Source organism: Thamnophis sirtalis, unplaced genomic scaffold (assembly GCF_051295495.1).
Source record: "Thamnophis sirtalis isolate CommonGarterSnake01/CBP01778 unplaced genomic scaffold, rThaSir2_p1.2 scaffold_1, whole genome shotgun sequence".
Lineage (NCBI taxonomy): Eukaryota > Metazoa > Chordata > Lepidosauria > Squamata > Natricidae > Thamnophis > Thamnophis sirtalis.
Genome location: NW_028261381.1, coordinates 85,458,167 through 85,478,877, shown reverse-complemented (window position 1 = coordinate 85,478,877; position 20,711 = coordinate 85,458,167). Strand labels below are relative to the sequence as shown.

Genomic DNA, 20,711 nt, shown 5'->3' with positions numbered 1-20,711 from the left:
CCCCCATGCAATCTGTCAGTTAGTAAACCCGAAAAATGGAATGGAGGAATGTTTAAAGGTAGTATACCTTCAAATTTAAGTTATTTTAAGTGACTTTGTTTAAAACCTTTTGGAAAGCAGTGGTTTCATTAAAGAAAAGTCCTTTATATGAGGAAGGTTTATTACCTTATTCTAGCAACTGAATGGTCTTATCTTGGGATACAGAAGCCTTGGCAAAGTGGCTAAAATACCACATGTGATAATGAAGATGCTATCCTTGCTTGGTTTCATATAACCTACCTTTTGTCATTTAGTTTAATCTTATCTAGGAACATACAATCAAAATATGCTTAGAGTACATCGTCTTGACATCAATGTGTAACTATTTCTGAGGGGTCCTTGATGTTCTCTGGGCTTGGTTGTTTCCTTGCAGATGTTTCCTTACCTAAATTAGATAGCATCATCAGTGCTAGTCCTATTATCCAACTATATAGTCCTACTCCTACTATCAGTGTGATAAGCACTGAGGATGTTACCTCGTTTAGATAATGAAATATCTGCAAGAAAACAACCAAGCTCAGAGAGCATCAAGGACCCCCTCATTTCAACCCTGAGCTACAAATATTCTCCTTTATCGATAAATCACAAAATACTTTATTGTAGATTTGCATTACCTTCTTCTGCATCAAAGGTATATGTAGCTAGCCGGAGAGTGGTTGCACATATGACACATTTGAAACATTCTCGGTGGAAGAAGTGGCCTTCTGCGCTCAATTGTTCCATGACATAAACTCTTTTCTTGCAGAAATAGCAGGTTTCGCTTCCACCTATTGTCTGAGGAAATTCTCTTTTCAAAGATCCCTATTGAAAAAATTAAGACACATTGGTAGTATTCTGAATAGCGTTTGTATAATTGTTTAATTTCATCACAAAAAAGTTCTTTCAGAAGGAAAGCTAAGAGTTTAATCAAGAACAGGCTCTCTTGATTTGCTTGACGATGATTTATATTGCTACTTACATTTTTTTTTTAAATCAGAGCTGTTTTATGTCATTTTGCATTTTCTTCCCAATTAGCTAAATTCTGCATCCTGGCAATATATTGTATGTTTTAAAAGTATACAGGTAGTCCTCAACTTATCACTATTTGTTTAGTGACCATTTGATATTATGTATGACTATTGTAGCATCCCCACATGATCAAAATTTGGACACCTGGCAACTGGTTACATTTATGATGGTTGCAGTGTGCTGGGAGTCAGGTGATCACTTTTTCTGACCTTCTGACCAGCAAAGTCAACGGGGAAGCCAGATGCGCTTAACAACTGTGTTACTAATTTAACAAATGAAATGATTCACTTACTATTGGTGACAGGAAATGGGGCAAAATTCACTTAACAACAGAAATTTTCAATTGTAGTTGTAAGTCAAGGTCTACCCATAGTGTCATAGCAAACCATGCATTTAGTGGGCTGTGTTTAGACTGCTACCATATAGAAGTAGTAGTAATTCAGTAGCAGAGGTGGATTCCTCCTGGTTCGACCGAGTAGGTAGTAACTTGGCCTGCCATGCCCCTGAACCGGCTCTCTCGGCACTGCCATAGGCACCGCCATCTTGTTTTGGTTTTTTTTTTAGTACTGTGGTTTTTTAGTACTGGGTATGCGTGCATAGCACACATAGCGCATATCAAGTGCACATGCACAGCATGTCCCTGAGCGAACCGATAGTAGGTAGGCTAAATGGTGGAGCAGGCTTTCCATATGTGGTGTGAGTGCCCGGATGAAGCTATCTACAGCTAGGGATAAGACCTTGGCAATAGAAGAGCCAAAAGCTCTGGAATTAACTCCTACCAGCAGCCTAATCAGCCTCTGTTATACATTTGACAAGAGCCTGGATGCAGTCAAATACTTTGTTCAAAGACCCAACCCAAATATTCGAAGCTCTTTACATTTGTCCGATGAGTGTCATCTGCAATGATTTTTGGTTCTATAGGTGGTATTTGGTACAGGTTTGTAAAGTACTCCAATCTTTTTAATGCTATGTTCAAATACAGAATCTGATGTATGCTCAACATACTGTACATAAAATAGCTAATTAACTAATCTTCAGATTTCCAGTATCTTTATAGAAATAGTATTATGCACGTTTATACAGACACAAATAAAAAGCACCACTTCCAATTTTCTTAATGTGCTAGACTAGAGTTGGGGAGCAATAATGTTTTTCATATTTTATTCAATATAATATAGCTAATTTTAATATTATAATTTATATTATATTCTGCATATCTGTATAAACTGAAAATTAATTTGAATGAATATTTGCTTTGAAAGCCTCTTGTTAAAAGGCAAATGATTAGTAAAATCTGAGAATAAACTATTTTTGGTAGAAAAATGGGATAGAGATATTTTAGCTAACTGAAAAAAGGGAAATATTTTCTGGAATTGCAAGCACATATTTTTGAAATCCGACTACATGAATGCACACACACACACATACACGGAACATATTAAATGTTATCAGCAAATTCTAAATTACTTTGGGCTACTTACGCTACATCTTATTCAAAGTGCAATACATATAAAGCGACTCAACATAACCAGGGAAACTATGCATAATTCAGCATTTTGATGGGCTTTGGAAAAGTCAATACTGTTATCTATAAAAAGGCTCCACTGTTTTCAACCCTTCAAAAATGGATACATTTAATGAATAAGATATTAACATTATCATCTTCATTATAATGAGTTGCACTCAATTATGTGTGGGTTAAGGCTTACCAATTGTAAAGATGCAGATAATGGATTAGGCTTGTGATCATTCCTGTATAGATTGACAAGGATTTGTGCTACAGCATCTATTCCATGAGACACCTTCCCTACTGTCATCTAGTATTTAACAAGGCCCGAAGAAGGGGAGAGGAAAGAGAAAAGGTGGAAAATGAAGAAATCTTGCCTTAGAAATTACAATTTAAGGAAAAGCAAAGCAAAGAAAAATAGTGAAGCAAAGGTGTACAAGCTCAAAGTAAAAAAAGAAGAGAGCTTAATAATGGAATGCCAACCCCACATAAATTCTAAACATTTATCCCTTACTATACAAAATATAAAATCTGTATAATACCATATGTTGACAATCTGCCACATCTCTAAAATCTAAGATTGTATGAATATCTGGAACAGATGAGTTTGTGTATATGCATACATTCAAGCACACTCTTCTTGACACAAAAGGCTAGAGAATTAAGTGAGAGCTGCATTTAATTCTGGGCAACTTGTTAAATGGCAAATGAAATAATGAAGGTAAAATGTTAAAGCAATGTTAGTCATAATATTATAGTTGTCGACACATATTCCTTTTGACTTCTCAAAAAAGGAATAGAGACTTTTAATAATTTGCCTTATAATGCAAACATTTACAATTATTATACCAAATAAAAATGCAAGAAGTATTTTGTAAAAGGAGGCATTCCTGATGAATGTGCTTAAGCATGTTTTCAAAAATGCATGAATTATAAATAAAGGGTAAGTTAACAACACCTTTTTTTGATCCTTTGAAGCAAATTATATCTATTGACACTATTCATATCAATGCTTTCATTTACCAGACATCAATCATGATGGGAGCTGGTAAAGCAACATACTTTTGCATCTTAAAATGATAGACACATCTTTATTAAAAAGGATGCAAGTTTGCCAAAAATGGGATTGTCTTACAAAAGCACAATTATTTTTGTCTGTATTTTATATAACTTGCTGTTTATTAAATTTTATTATTAAATATTATTCAACTTTTTTAAAAAATAGACAGGTTACTATCAAATATTTAAAATGTAATATGCGCAATCACTATCACCACCACCATCAGTGAATGGCTGGTATAAGAGTGTTTCTGCATGCTTTATTACATGAAGTGAGGGTTGAGTAAGTCAGGAGAAACATGAAACTATTATGAACACAGTGGGAACGGGATACTTAAGAAACTGTATGATCTAGGAGGAAAATAAATGATGGTGGTCTGAGTGCCGATTTGAGTGAGCATTACGATAGAAATATTAAAGGTAATTTAGTTATAAAGAGAGAATTAATGAAGATCCATAAGAAAAAATGAATAGATTGAAAGTAAGAGGAAAACTAGGAAAGAATGATTGAATACTTTTTCATCAAAATGAGCACTGTGAGAAGATTAGTATATGAAACAGGATTTGGACGTTATAGAAACTAGGTTGATTTGCAAAGACTGAAAATGGTTTCTGTGTAAACTAGATATATCTGTATTTCCCTTTCTTAGGTTACTATTTCTTATTTCTTTTCTATGTTTTGCATTCCTGAAAGTGAACTGTGGGATGCATATACTCACATGCATTAAACCATGTTTTCAAAGCACTATGTTCCTGAATGTTAGGCCCCAAGGAAACAAACTACATTATGGTGTTCTATAATGTGTTAATCCATTCTTTCTGGATGAAGTTAGGAAAACAGAGCTGCAATAGGATTAAGGATGAGACATTATCCTCCCCCCTCCTGGGTTTTTTGTTATATAAAAAATATGTTTCCACAGTAGTTTTGTGTTCCCGCTGCTTCAAAATCATAGTCATCATGCTACTTTCTGACAACTGCTATTAGAGAAAATTCTGAGGATTATAAATAACAAATTGGGAACCCATATGGCCCTGAAGCTCACCTGATAATAAGCACAATTTTATCTGAATAGCAAATATACACTCATCCTTTTCTCACTGTTTATGGAGCAAAATTATGTGATTTCCATTTTTAAAATAGTTTTTTAAACAGGATAAGCCAAATTCAAGTTCGGGTGCTATTTTAAAATTCTTTAATACCCCCATTACTTTAGCATTTTTTCAAATAAAATATAGCACACACAAACTGTTCTGTTGCGTGAAAGCCAATGTTGCACAAGCTTTTTGTTTTAGTGACAATATGAAGTTGAGAGGAAACCTGTTAAAGAATACCTTTTCAGAAAGAATAACAGAGGAAGCAGAGTGTATAGATGAAGAGGAAGCAGCTGTATCATGAGATGGCAGACAAGTGGGAGATGGGAGCTGAGAATGAGAGAGACCTTTAGTAGGAAGTGGATTCTGTGTAAAGCAGAAAGAGGAGAAATGGTCCCAAATTATTTACCTGCAAATGCATGTTAAAATTATGGAATTTGCCAACATGCATTAAATTACCTAAGAACGTTCTGTTACAGCCAGAAGAAAAAAAATATTACAGCCATAAACTAAGACAAACATATCGGAAAGAAATCGACATGTTGAAATTGGCCCATATCAGTTTGTGACAGACTATGAGCAAATTTCCAAATTTCTTTTTTAAAAAATCACATTTAATGAAATGAAGCAAAAGGGTTATTTAGCCATGAGCTAGCCCTCTTAACCACCAACACAGTTCCTCACCAACTTTGCATTCTCTGCTTATTTATTCACCTTGGGGATGTCAACGCAACCAAACAAGGAGGCCAGATGAGCTGCTTTCTCTTTAATGCTCTTTTTATGAAATTCTCTATTGGCTACGGACTGAGCTTTTTTCTGTGGCAAGAACAGCAAGGAGAGAACAAAAGTTTGAGTTAGGGAGAAAAAGTAGAAATGATAGTACAAAAGGTAGCAGTTTGGAGAAAAAAAGATTAAGTAACAAAGAGAAAGAAGGCATAGAAACCCAAAGCACTGTTATGTATACATGGAGTTATCTGGAATAATTAAAGAGAAAAAAAATTATGTGGGATTCTTTATGGAAAACTTTGTGCCTGATGTCACCCCAATTTGCACTTTTTTCTGGTGCATCTCACCAGTTGATGAGCTATGTTGCTCTTCCTTTTAAAAATTGTAATGTGCTTTTAAAAAAAGATTTTTTCCAGGGATTACATTCCATGAATTGTGTATGCACAGCAATCTCTTAGATGTCCCTTAGTGCATCCTCACTTTTTATAGCCTGGCTTTGAAATGTCTTGAAGGTTGTTGGTTAAAAAAGGGGAGCCAAATCTTTGCTTGATAAATAAAATTAACAATTATTCATGCAGGACTTAAGGAGACTTTGATAAGCAATTTGGCTTAATTGCTCTTACAATTGTTTCCCCTCTGAGACAGAAGGCAGGGAACTTTCTAGTCAAGTTTCTCCCAAGTTTTATTAATCAGTCTAAGGTGTATGCAATGTCAGTGCCATGTAGAAAACAAATTGTAAAAAGGTGAGGGATCTGTGAAAGGAACAAAAGAATATGTTTCATGATTACAGCAGCTAGGATTCCATGGTTCAGAACTGTCCTATATGATTGAATGTGTTTTTAGTAGCACAGGAAGAAACCAGAAGGGAAAAAAGAAGAGGAAATAGAGGAAAGAACGTCACCTGATTAATTTTTTCCTCCACATCCTGAAGGCGCTGAAGCACACCAGAGAGTGCAAGGGCAGCAGAACAGGAAGAGGCAAGAGTTTCAGAGATTCTAGACTTCGGCTCGCTTGGTTCTATGCATCTCAAAGGCTTGGCCAGTGGTTGCTCATCAGACAAAGGCTGCAAGGGTTTCCTGACAGAGCAGTCCATCTTAGCTATGGCCTGAGACTGGGAAGCACTGCAAAAGAACCCAGTGGTCTCTCTTCCAACAAAGGATATCTGCATTGAAATTGGCTAAAATAATCAAAATATATCCATGCAAGCGGGCACCTAATCACATAAACACAAGGCAAATAATTTATTTGGAATAAAATTCCTGTAACCCAATAGTCATAAAACAACACACATCTGATTATTATAAATTAGATTTCCATTGTCCAATTCTATACTAAAACAATCCTCAAAAATTATTTTGCTTTTTCTGACATTCACCCAGGATAGGGAATAGTGGTGTGAAATTTTGTTAGGAGCTAAAGCATTGCTACATACTATATCATTTCACATTGTTCTAAAATGACTTTCTAGGTTGTCTTGGAATGTATTCATGGACTTATTGCTAGCATCATCCAATCAAGGGTCTCTCCCCCCCCCCCCGAATAATGCCTACCTGTTTCTTTAGTGGGGATGGCAGATTATCGTTTGTCTCCTTGGGTTTAGCAAAGCGAGGATTTATAGGAGATTCAGAAGAAAGAAGAAAGCCTGGTCTATTTACCGGCTCCTTAAATTAAAAAAGAGGAGAACAGCCCAAGAAAAGAACATTTTAGAATTAGAACAGAAAGTGAGCATGGAGAAGAAGAAAGAAATTTTAAGAAGAATCACCAGCAGCAACATTTTAAAAATTTGTGAAGTTATTATAATTATATCATCATTAAATTGAAATTTTAATAATCTCCTCTAGAATCAGATGGGTACAAACTGGATTAGTAGTTAGTATTAAAATTTATAGAGCATTAGTTAGGACAGTGGGAAGGAGAAGATTAACCTTTTTTCTGTACTTAGGTCCCAATTAAAATCATCCCCCCGAAACCTCTATTCAAACAAATATGAAAGCCAATGGAATAAAAGTCTACATAACTAACAAAATTGGAAGGAAATTGTTTTCAAGGCATATGTAATATTAAATGCTTTACTTTAAACAATAGAACATCATAAATAGGGTTGTATGTTACTAACCTACAGGACTTATAAACAAGGTAAGATTGAAGTATCAACATCAACTGAAAGTCAACTAAGCAAATCATAAATTAAATCCATAAGTTTTCTGTAGAGCTCACAGTTTGTATAATCTTCAGACTGAAAGCTAAACAGAAGTCTAAGCAGGCTGAAAATCTGGCCGGAGTTCTTTGAATTAGGTGCTATTCAAATATCTAAATTCAGGAAACTTAAAAACCTCTAAAGAGAAAAGATAATATTTATAAATTACACACAATAAGCATTGACTCTTTAGATTTTTCACATTGATGGCCATTAGGAATATCATTACTATCTCTCCAGTCAAGCCAACTCTGTTTCAAACCTGATGACTTCTCTCTACCATATGCAACCATCATTTATTGTTGGAGCAGCCAATACATTTTCTTCATTTGAACAACAAATTGTCCAGAATTTTAAAAACCACAATATTCATTAGTCCATTGCTTCTTGTATTGACCTTAGGTGCTTTGGAGAATAGGTTGTCCCCACGGGTGGGTTCCAGCAGGCACTACTGCCGGTTCACTCATGGGTGTGTATGCACGCATGCACAGTACAATAAAAATAGTTCTGTGCACGTGCAGAAGCAAAAAACAAGATGGCGGCACCAATCAATCAATCTTTATTGATTAGCCCTTGGGCCATATCAAAACACCAAGTTCCAGAGACAAAAACTACAGTTTAAAATGAGATTGAAACCGACCACAATTTAAAATGTAAATGGAATAAAGTACAATTTAAAATATAATCAGAATAGAATGCAATAATTTAAGATACAAATTAAATATGCTTAAAGTTATATTACAATGTCACCCCTATGTCTACCCCATATTTCTTACAATCTACCACGTTCTGCTGCACCAACTTTGTCCTTATTTCCATCAACTTTACAGTAAATTTGGCAATCCATTCCACCAACTGCAAATTAGTACCTAACAAACAATGTTGCAAAAAGCGCTCTTTAGGTGCTGGTATAAAAGATCCTACCCAACTGATATTCCCTCAAATCTGAGTACAGGGGGCAATCAAAAATTACGTGGGACATTGTTTCAACTTCCCCCGTCCCACATAAACAGACTCTTTCACTTGCAGGGATCCCCTTATACATGCCCCAAAGCATGTTTGTTTGAAGTTGGTCCAATCTCAATTTGGAAAAAAATCTCCTTATGACGGGAGATAAAGGCGAAGTTAAATATTTTTCTATTTTAAAAATTTGTTTGTTTACTGATAACCAGGGGCAAACTTTTGCTCCTGTCACTTGTGCAATGTCTGATTGTGCACTTAAATCTCTGTGCAATCCAAGTTCTGATCTGCCTAAGATCGTGCTGCTGCCAGTTTAAAGGAATACCAAAGCTTGATACCTGCTTCAAAATTCTTGATAACCAATTAGTTTTATTACTTGAGATAATCTTCTCCTTTAGCGCTACCTTTACTAACCTTCCTTTCTCCATCTCGATTATTCTTAGCCAGTAATAAACGGTCTTCAACATGGCCCTTGTGCTAATCGCATGTACTCCCAATTCTGCCCTCACTGCGCATGCTGGAGTTCCAGGGGACACTGCCAGGATTCTCCTCAAGAACTTATTTTGAGGGATTTCCAATCCAGGCAACTTAACTGACCCCCATATTTCTGCCCCATAGGTAAGTTCAATTTTCACATGAAAGACCTTTAACACTGGGGTTAATGAAGATGGAATTTTCTCTAAGGTAAGTTTATTTAATTGGGCCGTCCGAGCCAGGGCCTTCTGAGCTCCGGCTTTTACATGTTTATTCCATTTACCATTTGTCTGGAATACTATCCCTAAATAAGTAAATGACTGAACTTGTTCTATTCTTCTGCCATTTAAAACCCATCTCCTCATCTTTTGTTGCCTGCTAAATATCATTACCTTTGATTTCTCTACGTTAATTATCAAGCGATTCTTTATATACTATGCTGCCAACCTCCTGAGTGATCTTCGTAGCCCCACCTGTGAGGCCGACATCAAAATTATATCATCAGCATATAACAAGCAATTTACCTGTCTTGTTCCTATACTAGGCCCATAGAGTGGTATGTCTTCCAAACATTTTGGCAAGTCATTTAAGTATACATTGAAAAGTGTTGCAGCTAAAATGAAACCTTGTCTTACACCCTTATTTATTGGGATTGCATTTGTTACCGATCCTGTCCTGTTCACTCAAACTCTAACCTGGATTTCCATGTATAACAATCTAATTAAATATAGCAATTTCTTTTCTATTCCCATGGCTTCTAATTTATCCCATAAAATTTGTCTATTAATTGTATCAAAGGCAGCCTTCAGGTCTATAAATGCCACATACAGTAGTTTTTTTCCCAAAACTTAAACTTTAGATGGTCCAAGACAAAACAATTGTCCATAGTAGATCTTCCGCTCCTGAAGCCTGTCTGTTCTTCAGCTAGAATGTTATCTATCTTTTATCCAATCTTCTAATTTATGAAGCAAATACTTAGCATAAATTTTTGCTGAAATATCGATCAGACTAATTAACCGGAAACGTATCTGGGTTATCTCTAGAGCTTTTATGTAGTGGAATAATTATTGATGTGCGCCAACTCGCAGGAATTTGCCCTGTTAATAAAAGTAAAGAGACCCGCCAGGACAGGCTAGGCGCTGCCCGGAGAACTAGTTCAGGGGCGTGGCAGGCGTGGGTCACTGCTGGTTCCAGTGACCCAGGCCGCCAAACCACTACCGGTTCAGCCAAACCAGTCCGAACCGATAGGAACCCACCACTGGTTGTCCCCTTCTTATTTGTGACAGCTCCTCAAATATTGGAAGACTTATATCATGTCACCCCAGTCCTTCTTTTCATTAGACTAGACTTTATCAGCTCCTACAACTGTTCTTAAGTTTTAGCTTCTGGTCCTTTAATCATCTTTATTGCTCTTCTCTGCACTATTTTATATAATTGTATACGTTGAATTTATGTAGCATGTTTCAAACAAGTTTTTATGGTGGACATTTAAGATTCTGACCAAAAAACCCAAGCTGACATCGAATTTTGTCTTATTTTCTGCATGTATACTAGAAATAGTTGCATATAGTTAAACAGCAATTGTCATGAAGTATAATGTTTCTAGAAAATCAATTTATTTAAGTAGCAATAAAAATGTGTAACAGAATTGTCACCACCTTGTTATCTTAATCAAAATATTGCTAACTATCTTAAGAAAGAAAAGAATTTACATCTTTTATATTGTTCTATTAAATTATGTTACCTACTAAGACAGCCGCCTGATCCCATTTCATCAAATTATTTCAAAAACTTTCAGTAACAGGGAAGGAAAGCATTATAAAATTACATCACACTATCTACTATCTGAAAGAAACCTTGTATATTTTGAACTAGCAGCAAATGTCTATGTTGCATTTTCATCATTATACAAAAATACGAAGACAGGAGGTATTCTGAGATGCTTCCTTTGATAATGTCAGCAATATTTGTATTATCTGGCTATCTGACTATAAATGTGTATTTTCTGTATATGTGAAGATTCTGAAACTAATACTGAACTGCATTACCCAGAATCATGCTTTTTGAGAGTTGATCAATATCAGTATTCCCTAAAATGCTGTTTGGAAGCAGAATATAATTTTAGGATCTTTCTCCTTGTACTGAAAACTTAAGATAGTAATTCCATGCACATATATTCAGAGGGCCTGTGTGCCAATACCTCAAAATAGCTGCTTATTCCTCCGAAAGATTTGACTCCATTTCTAAATGTGAGTTTTACTATTTGAGTTGAGACTCTAGAAAGAGTGCGGAGAAGAGCAACAAAGATGATTAGGGGATTGGAAGATAAAACATATGTAGAACAGTTGCAGGAACTGGGTATGTCTAGTTTAACAGAAAGAAGGACTAGAGGAGACATGATAGCAGTGTTCCAATATCTCAGGGGTTGCCACAAAGAAGAGGGAGTCAAACTATTCTCTAAAGCACCTGTGGGTAGGACAAGAAGCAATGGGTGGAAATTAATCAAGGAGAGAAACAACTTAGAACTGAGGAGAAATTTCTTGATAGTTAGAACAATTAATCATGGAGCAGCTTGCCTCCAGAAGTTGTGAATGCTCCAACACTGGGAGTTTTTAAGAAGATGTTGGATAACCATTTGTCTGAAGTGGTATAGGGTTTCCTGCCTAGGCAGGAGGTTGAACTAGAAGTCCTCCAATGTCCCTCCCAACTCTATTCTACTGGAAGCAGTAACAAAGCAGTAACAAGGCCAAAGGAAAGTCTAGTAACTAGTCAGATCAAAGTTGATTACATTAAATAAGACAGTAGAATCATTTACTCTACGAAAGCAGAAGATGTACACAGAAGATCTAAAAGCAAGCCAAAGTCACAAGGAGAGATCCAGAACATGTAGGCAGCAGCATCATAGGAGCTTTGCACAATCAAACATGAAACTTCTGCTGTAGGCTTAAACAGGATATGGGGAGTCCAGATTTTGTTAACTGCCTGACACTATTAGGGAATCTTTCATCCTACAAGATTTATGTCTTAGATGTTCCCTCCAACTTACTGCATGTTCTTTACTGTATGTAATTCACTTTACTGCACGTTCCATATTCCATGGTATGCAGAGGAGAGAGATAGGAAGAATTGAGCATCTCTACCTCATCTCTGCCTGTTTTTGGATAACACTGTCAGAATAGTCTTATTCCTATTTCTCAACTAACCAAGATGGTCTGTCCCTTGTCCTGCAATTGCTCTGCTTTCTTCTCATCTTCATTTATTAGCTTATTCACTCACCTGTCTCCTTAATGAAACATTGGGCGCATTTTCTTCAAACTTGGCTAAGAGCTGCGTTGCCATCGATTTCACTTTGTTTCGATTTATTGTTCCTTTCAAATCCCTTGGTCGATTACTAGAATTTCTTTCCTGATTTAAATAATTTGAAGACTATAAGCAAACAGGTGAAAAAAAAAGTGTATGTATTTATTCCATAACATTTATGTAAATTTTTGGTGTAGATTTTAAAAATCTATATAAAAACGTTACATTTTTAAAATAAGTAACTCAAGATAACAAGCATACTTTACTCCTCATTCCTCTACCTATTTTCCCCACAACAACCGTTCTGTGGGTTGAGAGAAGGTGACTGGCCCCAAATCACCCTGATGGCTTTCACACCTAAGGTGGGACTAGAACTCACAGTCTCCTGGTTTCTAGCCTGGCACCTTAACTACTAGACCAAATTGTTCTTTCTTCATTACATTTGTGAATTTGAAAATTGTTCTGTCACCCACATTAGAACAATGCATCTGTTACACACCACAAAAGTAATGCAAGCTTTGAGTTTTTGTGATCAAGCATGATAATAAATAAAACAGAAAGTGGGTGTAAGAGTATGTGAGAATGGAATGTGAAAATGGAAGAATGGGCGGAGAAAGATGCTTCCTAAGGAACAATCAGACAAAAGGGGGAGGAACTCACAAATGAGTAATAGGTAGAGAATTTCATGTCTCAGTAGTCATAAAGATTCATACAGAAACCGGCCTGAGCTGTGCAGGGCTTTAACTGCATTTTGTGCCCACATAAATGGGCATCCACTACTGTACTTTAGGTATGCAGTAAGCTAAATATGGACTGCTCATGGTCTTCTGAGACCAACCTGACTGCCTTGTTTTGTTCCAAATAAAATGGAACAAAGGTAGACCTGTGTAGCACCTGGAAGTTCCTAGGACATGTATCATTAATGTTAAAATCATTGTCTTCCAATGGGTACAAATTTTAAAACCGATAATCTGCTCCTGGCTATTTCTTTAATCTGTTCTTAGGAACAAGAGATAGATCCAAGTACAAAAATACTCCAAAGTATCTATGTGTCTTGCAAGGAGAGTGCAATCATGTTTAAAATATACATGTCTATGTGGTGGGATTTGAAAATTTTTACTACTGGTTCTGTGGGTGTGGCTTGGTGGGTGTGGTTTGGTGGGCATGGCAGGGGAAGAATACTGTAAAATCTCCATTCCCTCCACACTCCAGGGGAAGGTTATTTCAAAATCTCCATCTCCTCCCAATCAGCCTAGACTTGGGAGGCAGAGAATAGATCGGGGGGGGGGGGGCAATCAGAGGTGGTATTTACCAGTTCTCTGAACTATTCAAAATTTCTGCTATCAGTTCTCCAGAACTGGTCAGAACCTGCTGAATACCACCTCTGATGTCTATGCTTCTTTGGAATTATTGCCTTTAAAATTAGCACCTTCTGCTTCACTTGCAATGAATTATCCGTTATCTGTCTCACTCTCACTAGGCCATTCAGTGGAGTCATACAATTTCTTGAAAAGTTTATGGAGACATAGAATTGATTGTCAAAAGCACATTGATAAATCCAGCTGCATATCTCAAGTGTTTCAAGATGATATCAAATATTACTGGGAACAGAATAAAGCTGTAGACTTTCTTATACCTCCTGTTTTAAGGATCTGTGTCCAGGCAACATCATTTGAAACCTATCTGAGAGATGGGAATGGAACTATTACAAAGCCATTCTGCCTATTCCCAAATCTCTCAAATGATCCAGATGGTTGATGGTATCTAAAGCCACTGAAATACCCCTAAGAAAGAATCAAGTCAATTCTATCCTTGATATTTGACACTTCTCACACTACAAGTCTTCAGAGAAGTTTGGCTTCTGACAATGGCAGTAGCCATACAGATTTCCAACCCAGATTTGAAGAATCTAGTATTACTTGAAAGAGGCTACGTGAAGTCCTGTTTGTTCAAAGCAGGTTCCAAAACAATATTATTTTTCTTTTTTGCAGACATTGAACTGATAACAAAATGGGAGTTATTAATAACCTTCAACTATGGGGCAGTTTAAACCTTTTAATAAATAAATAAAATAATGCTTCCCGTCCCCTGACTTGTTATGGTCAATTTTAATCAGCTAATGTGATTAAATGTGAACTTCTTAATATCTACTTTTGGTAATGGAAAACAAATTTTCTTATACAATAAAAGCATATTTAATAATGAAATGTATACCAACCTCTTCAAAACTGACGAGACTTTTGCGGCGCCTTTTACTGGTTTCATTTTCTTCCACCTGAAAGCAATGAAATCAAGTTGAGAAAGCATTCACAACTGTAAATGTATCAACAAAATTATCTATTTAATAAAAGGGCAAATTAACATGCTGTGCATTAAAAAATCAAATTAGTTATAAAAGGAGAAAGGGCAAACAGTATAATTAAATCATGCACCAGGTACAATTCAAGGTTTCATTATGCATATTTCTACAAAGAATTAACTGGAGGACTAATTTTAGGTTACTTTTAATATGTTATAAAGCCAGCTGATGTTAATGTTTTTCTTTCTACAGACACCAACCTATTCTCAGCTATTGTTGTTATTCATAGTCCAAATTAGAGTATGTTTTTTTCAGTCTCCTCTATTCTATTCATAAGCTGTGGAATTTATATAATCTGATTTTTATGTGAAAACCACATATGACTAAAAGCCACTTTGTCTTCTGCCATTCTTCTTTGTATTATCTCAGCACGAGCACTTTTCTCATTAACAGCTAAAACACAAAAAATACATGAGAACAACTACCTGAATTAATAGATTTCAAGGCTTTAAGGAGAGCAAAAGATGAATTTTCTTATTATCCTTATCTATATTCTATGTTTGGTACAAAAGCAGCCCACACATATCAATGCATTTGGATTGTAGATTAAACATATGAAATTATTTATTGTATTTATCTGACATCTCGTAATAATGCAGGGTATCGCACAATTCCAATGTCACAGTAGCTCAGAAACCTGCCAGGAGATAATCTGGTTCCTGATTCAAGGTCTTTATGCATTATTTTGGGCCTAAAGATCCCAGTATTACACATTTTTTTAATGACACCACTCATTAGATTGTGTATACTGCTGCCTAATTCAGGTCCTGGATAAATCACCAGTTATTCTTTATATAAGGAAGACAGATGTTATCAGTGATATGAATTAATTTATATAGCTTTCTACCTCTAGAAGAGGTAGAAAGTATCCTGTGAATATTTCAACATTATGCCAGTTTAACAATATTTCATGCAAGTTTGAGTGGCATTACTGATAAAATTCAACACTCTGGCTGAGCTTGCAAGCCACATGATTTCACATAAGCATATTTCTGTTGGAACTATTTTATAGCTATGTGTAATCTTCTAAATGATGGGCAAAACCACTCTTAGGTCTCCTTTCCAAAACATTGACAGATGTATAATTCTAAAAACTGCCTTAAAAGTTTTCAAAGTTTTTAGTTTGAATCAGACTATTGTCTGTCTAGATAAAAATCATCACTAATGATCACATGAACCAGAATTACCCTTATGCTCTTGGAAGAGGCTATAACAGAAAATCCTCCTACTAATATAAACCAGAAATTGTTTTTATTTGCTCCCTGCCAAGCTATTTGTGTGATCTCCATTCCCTGTGAAGCAGGGAAGTAAGTAAAAGAACCATTTATGGGACAGCATTGCAGCTACAGTTCGTGTTACAGATTTGCAGATTTAATCCATAGATCATTAAAACTAAGTTTCTGTTTTTTAAAATTTTTCATATTCACTGTTCATTTAATAACAATAAATTTTGTTTGTGTAGCTGAGAGCAGGGAAGCTGGCATAGAATAACAATACAGAAAAAAATTAAGATGTCTTATTTATGTTAACTTGCGAGACTGGAAAAGTTACAATGAGCAACATCATGAAATATACTATATCAATATTTTAGCAGAGGAATCTACTATAAACTTGTTTTGGAAATTTGAGGATTTTTGTCCTATTTCTGCCAAATTGGATAGTTGGGTTTCAATTGAATAAACACAGCAGTTCTGTTTGCAAGGCTGAATAAAGAAAAGCTGTTTCCTAAAAAGGGCATATGACTACTGGTAGATAGCTTAATATTCACATGATTTGATGGTATTATTTATAGAATGGCTGGCATAAAAAGAATCTTACATTTTGTATTTGGAAGGCACTCTTAAACTGTATTCATTGGCCTTCAGAAGGCAGAGTTAATACAGCTTTAAAAGTACACAATGCATTCATTGTTTTTAGTTGCTAGTTATTGAAGATGTTGACCAAATATTTTGTACATTCTCTTACTTGATCAAGCAAGCTTTATAAAATGATGCACGCATGGTAATGTCTCTGGGGGCATTCTAGGGACACATAAGTAGATGTAGGGATAAATGTAGGGGGGAGAAAAAGGAGGGAAGTTACACTGTATTCGTGAAATCTTGTCACATACTGGAATGAGCCATTGTTAGCTGATTATAAAAATCAATGCAGCTAATTTGTGGTGGTGTAAGTTCCACTCATCACAGGAGCAATTAATTATAGTCAGATGGCAATTTTAACCAACATACACTCCATCAAACAGTACTATATGATGCAAGCTGATAGATGAATGATCTAAGCTACACCAATTTCATTATTAAAATACTGGGAAGCTTAAGCTTATATTTGAACTCAAGTAATATTATGCAAGATGGGACGCAGTGGCTCAGTGGTTAAGATGCTGAGCTTGTTGATCAGAAAGGTCAGCAGTTCAGTGGTTCAAATCCCTAGCGCTGCATAATGGAGTGAGCTCCCATTACTTTTCCCAGCTGCTTCCAACCTAGCAGTTCAAAAGCATGTAAAAAAATGCAAGTAGAAAAATAGGAACCCCCTTTGGTGGGAAGGTAACAGCGTTCCATGTGCCTTCAGCGTTTAGTCATGCTGGCCACATGACCACAGAATCATGTTTGGACAGCACTGGCTCTTCGGCTTTGAAATAGATATGAGCACTGCCCCCTGGAGTCAGGAATGATTAGCACATATGTGTGAGGGGAACTTTTACCTTTACCTAATATTATGCAAAGCTGTTTCTTTTTCTGATACATAAGAAATATGATAGAAGGCTTTATCTCAATTTAATTTTCATACATAGGATGAAATTTAATTTTCTAAATTTAATTTAAAATTAATTCATTTTTTTAAATTTAATTTTTAATACAAGTTAATGTTCTGGAGTTGTATCTCTGTATAAAACTGAACTTTCTTCCATTTCTGGAGCCAAGTATTTCTTGTACCAAATATAAAATTACTAGTGGGAAGTAAATACTCTTTCTTTCATCATTAAACTCACACATTCTGCAAACTCACACATTCTATCTCTTTTATTTTCCTGCTGCTATGCGGTCATACCATAGCTATTCCAATAAAGCATTAACCCGGGGGGGGGGGGGGCAGGGGGAACCACAGTGATCTCTTTCAGAAATGAACAGAGAATACTGGTCACAGATACGTAGATTCTCTTTTAGAAACTGTAGTTTCCTTTAACATTAGCTCAATTTGACATTTAAGAGCCAAGGTGGCGCAGTGGTTAAAGAGCAGCACTGCAGGCTACTGCTAGATCAGCAGGTCAGCGGTTCAAATCTCACCGGCTCAGGGTTGACTCAGCCTTCCATCCTTCCGAGGTGGGTAAAATGAGGACCCAGATTGTTGGGGGCAATATGCTGACTCTCTGTAAACCGCTTAGAGAGGCCTGATAGGCCTATGAAGCGGTATATAAGTCTACTGCTATTGCTATTGCTATTTGTAAATGGGAGAGCAGATTTATTGAAGAACATTTTTTAGCAATCTTAGGGAGAAATTGGCCTTAGGAGATCATCAAAGGCCAATTTCATACTGACCTCAAATGGCAACCAAATAGTCCAGGGAAATTTACAAACTTTGCATGATAGAGAAAGCCATTCACAGTGTGAATCTAAATAATATGTACCATATTTTTCAGAGTATAAGACGCACCTTTCCCCTCAAAAAAGAGGCTGAAAATCTGGATGTGTCTTATACACTGAATACAGCATTTTTTGCCTCCTGTCACCAAAATGGCCATGCAGAGCCTGTAGAAGGTTTTCAGAGAGCTCCTGGGAGCTGGGAAGGCAGAAATGAGTGAAAAATGGGCCATTTTTTGGTTCAATTTTGCCCCCCCCCCAGCCCCCAGGAGTATTCTATAAACTTCCTAAAGGCTATGCATGCAATTTTTTTGACAAAAAATGGGCCATTATTTGCTCATTTCGGGGCCCCCCCCCCCGGAGCACTCTGCAAGCCCCTAAATGCTATTCATGGCTTTTGGGGGGAGAAGGGCCCATTTTTGCAAAAAAAACAGGCTGTTTTGGTGAAGTTTGTAGAATGCAAAAACTTTTTTTCTTAATTTCGCTTTTCAAAACCTTGGTGCGTCTTATACTCCGGTGACTCTTATACTCTAAAAAATACAGTAGATAGCATAATTGAATACTGTCCTACTTTTAACTCTCATGAGTAACACAATATTTGTAAGTTTATAACTTTGCTGTTTATTTTGTACTATGCATGCATTTATTCCTTTATCTGAAGAATGGGGAGAAAGAAAAAAGATATATAATTTTACTTTTGGTATTCTCTTCCTTGGAAATGTCAAGTTTATGTAATTATTACAGCCGAATTTGGATGATTTGGTTGAACCAGGTTCAATTCTTTCTCCATTTTGCTTTACCATGGTACCTGTTCAAACATAAAGAAATAAAGTAAATTAAGGCATCATCCATTAATTTGGAAATCATATAAAGCAAGTCATTTATACTTTTCAAGTATTTTTCCTATAAAACTAATTTCTAATTTATTGTTAACTTCAGAAAGTCTTTCATTACAAAAAAAAAACCTGAACACTGAAAAAGCAACATTATTCTTCAAACTAAATATTACAATCACTCTGAACTTAGAATAGAGATGGACATCTCTCAAGGCACATTCAGCTCCCACTCAAATACCCTAAACTTCACTGCAAAAAATTATAGTAAAACAGCTGAATTTCAGCAGCCCTGGAAAAACAAATGAAGTAAAAATGGTTTGTCTCCTGTTCCCAGTTCCATTTTTATCCCCCACCATCACAACCCCAAAAACTTGAAATTGTAAAAAGTTGGACATTTTTATAATAACCTCTATAACTGTCCCTCTAAGAAATCTGGAAAAAAAGACCTAAGATGAGCCTGAGAAATGGGATATCAGGCCACTGTTGACTTTTAGGAAGTTTTATGGGTGAGGATGGAAGTGGCCTACCACTTCTGTTTCTATCCTTAACCACTACATGAAAAGGACATAAAATTTGGCCTTGTCCCTTCCAATGAAGTCACGGTTTCATTAGATGTCTTTCTGTGACTGTCTAGAAAGTTGGGAGATAGGTTTAAAGCCTTCAACGACTCAACCACTGACAAATGCAGACACAAAAATTATAACACGTTGAGCAGAACTGAGTCAAAGCATGATATATATCTGAATAAATCCATTACGATTAGCAGATTGTAATTATTACTTTACATAAAATATATTTGTGCATGCCTAAGAACTCTTCTACTGTACAAATTTTAATGCAAACTGAGTGAAGAGTGGTCCGGCCTCTTCTTTTCCACATTTTGCTTATGACTATGTGAAAGGGGCAAAAGTATATTGGATTATGTAGATTTCTAAGTATTACTGACCCATATCATAGCACTTGGAAGACAATAAACCGTATTTTTTTGGAGTTTAAAACGCACCAGAGTATAAGACGCACCAAGATTTTGAAGAGGCAAATTTTAAAAAAAAGTTTTTGCAGTCTGCAGACCTCCCCAAAACAGCCCATTTTTCGTGAAAATGGGCCCATTTTTTTTTTCAAAAAAAGGGCATGAATAGCCTTTAGGAGGCTTTTAGAGTGCTCCTGGGGGTGGTAGGTGGGGAAAAAATGAGCAAAAAATTGCCCTTTTTTTGTGTGCAAAAATGGTTCTGTTTTTTGTCAAAAATAGGGCATGCATAGCCTTTAGGAGGCTTATAGAGTGCTCCTGGGGGCTGGGAGGAAAATTGGGCAAAAATGGCCTGTTTTTTGCTCATTTGTGCCTTCCCCAACCCCCATGACCACTCTGGATACTTCATAAAGGTTATGCACAGCCATTTTGGTGAAGGGGCGGGGTTTCGGGAGGCAGAAAACGTTGTATTCAGTGTATAAGATGCACCCAGATTTTCAGCCTCTTTTTTGAGGGAAAAAGATGTGTCTTATGCTCCAAAAAATACGGTATCTAGCAGACAAGGTTCTCTGAAACTGAGGCAAATATGAAAACCAAGTGCAGAATCAG

At 36.2% G+C, this 20,711-nt stretch overlaps 1 protein-coding gene across 2 annotated transcripts in view; it reads right to left on the bottom strand.

Annotated features, from left to right (window-relative positions):
* Nucleotides 1-20,711, bottom strand: part of MICAL2 (microtubule associated monooxygenase, calponin and LIM domain containing 2) — a 142,171-nt gene that overhangs the window by 71,568 nt on the left and 49,892 nt on the right. The window contains exons 14-22 of one of the 2 annotated variants that reach the window (XM_087718123.1): nt 18,995-19,107; nt 14,581-14,637; nt 12,339-12,488; nt 6,982-7,092; nt 6,333-6,593; nt 5,420-5,521; nt 4,946-5,071; nt 2,757-2,864; nt 654-840 (exon numbers count right to left, since the gene is read on the bottom strand). In XM_087718123.1, coding sequence (XP_087574249.1) covers nt 654-840; nt 2,757-2,864; nt 4,946-5,071; nt 5,420-5,521; nt 6,333-6,593; nt 6,982-7,092; nt 12,339-12,488; nt 14,581-14,637; nt 18,995-19,107 — 1,215 coding nt within the window. The remainder of the gene's footprint in view (nt 1-653; nt 841-2,756; nt 2,865-4,945; nt 5,072-5,419; nt 5,522-6,332; nt 6,594-6,981; nt 7,093-12,338; nt 12,489-14,580; nt 14,638-18,994; nt 19,108-20,711) is intronic. The other variant, XM_087718131.1, reaches the window with a different exon arrangement.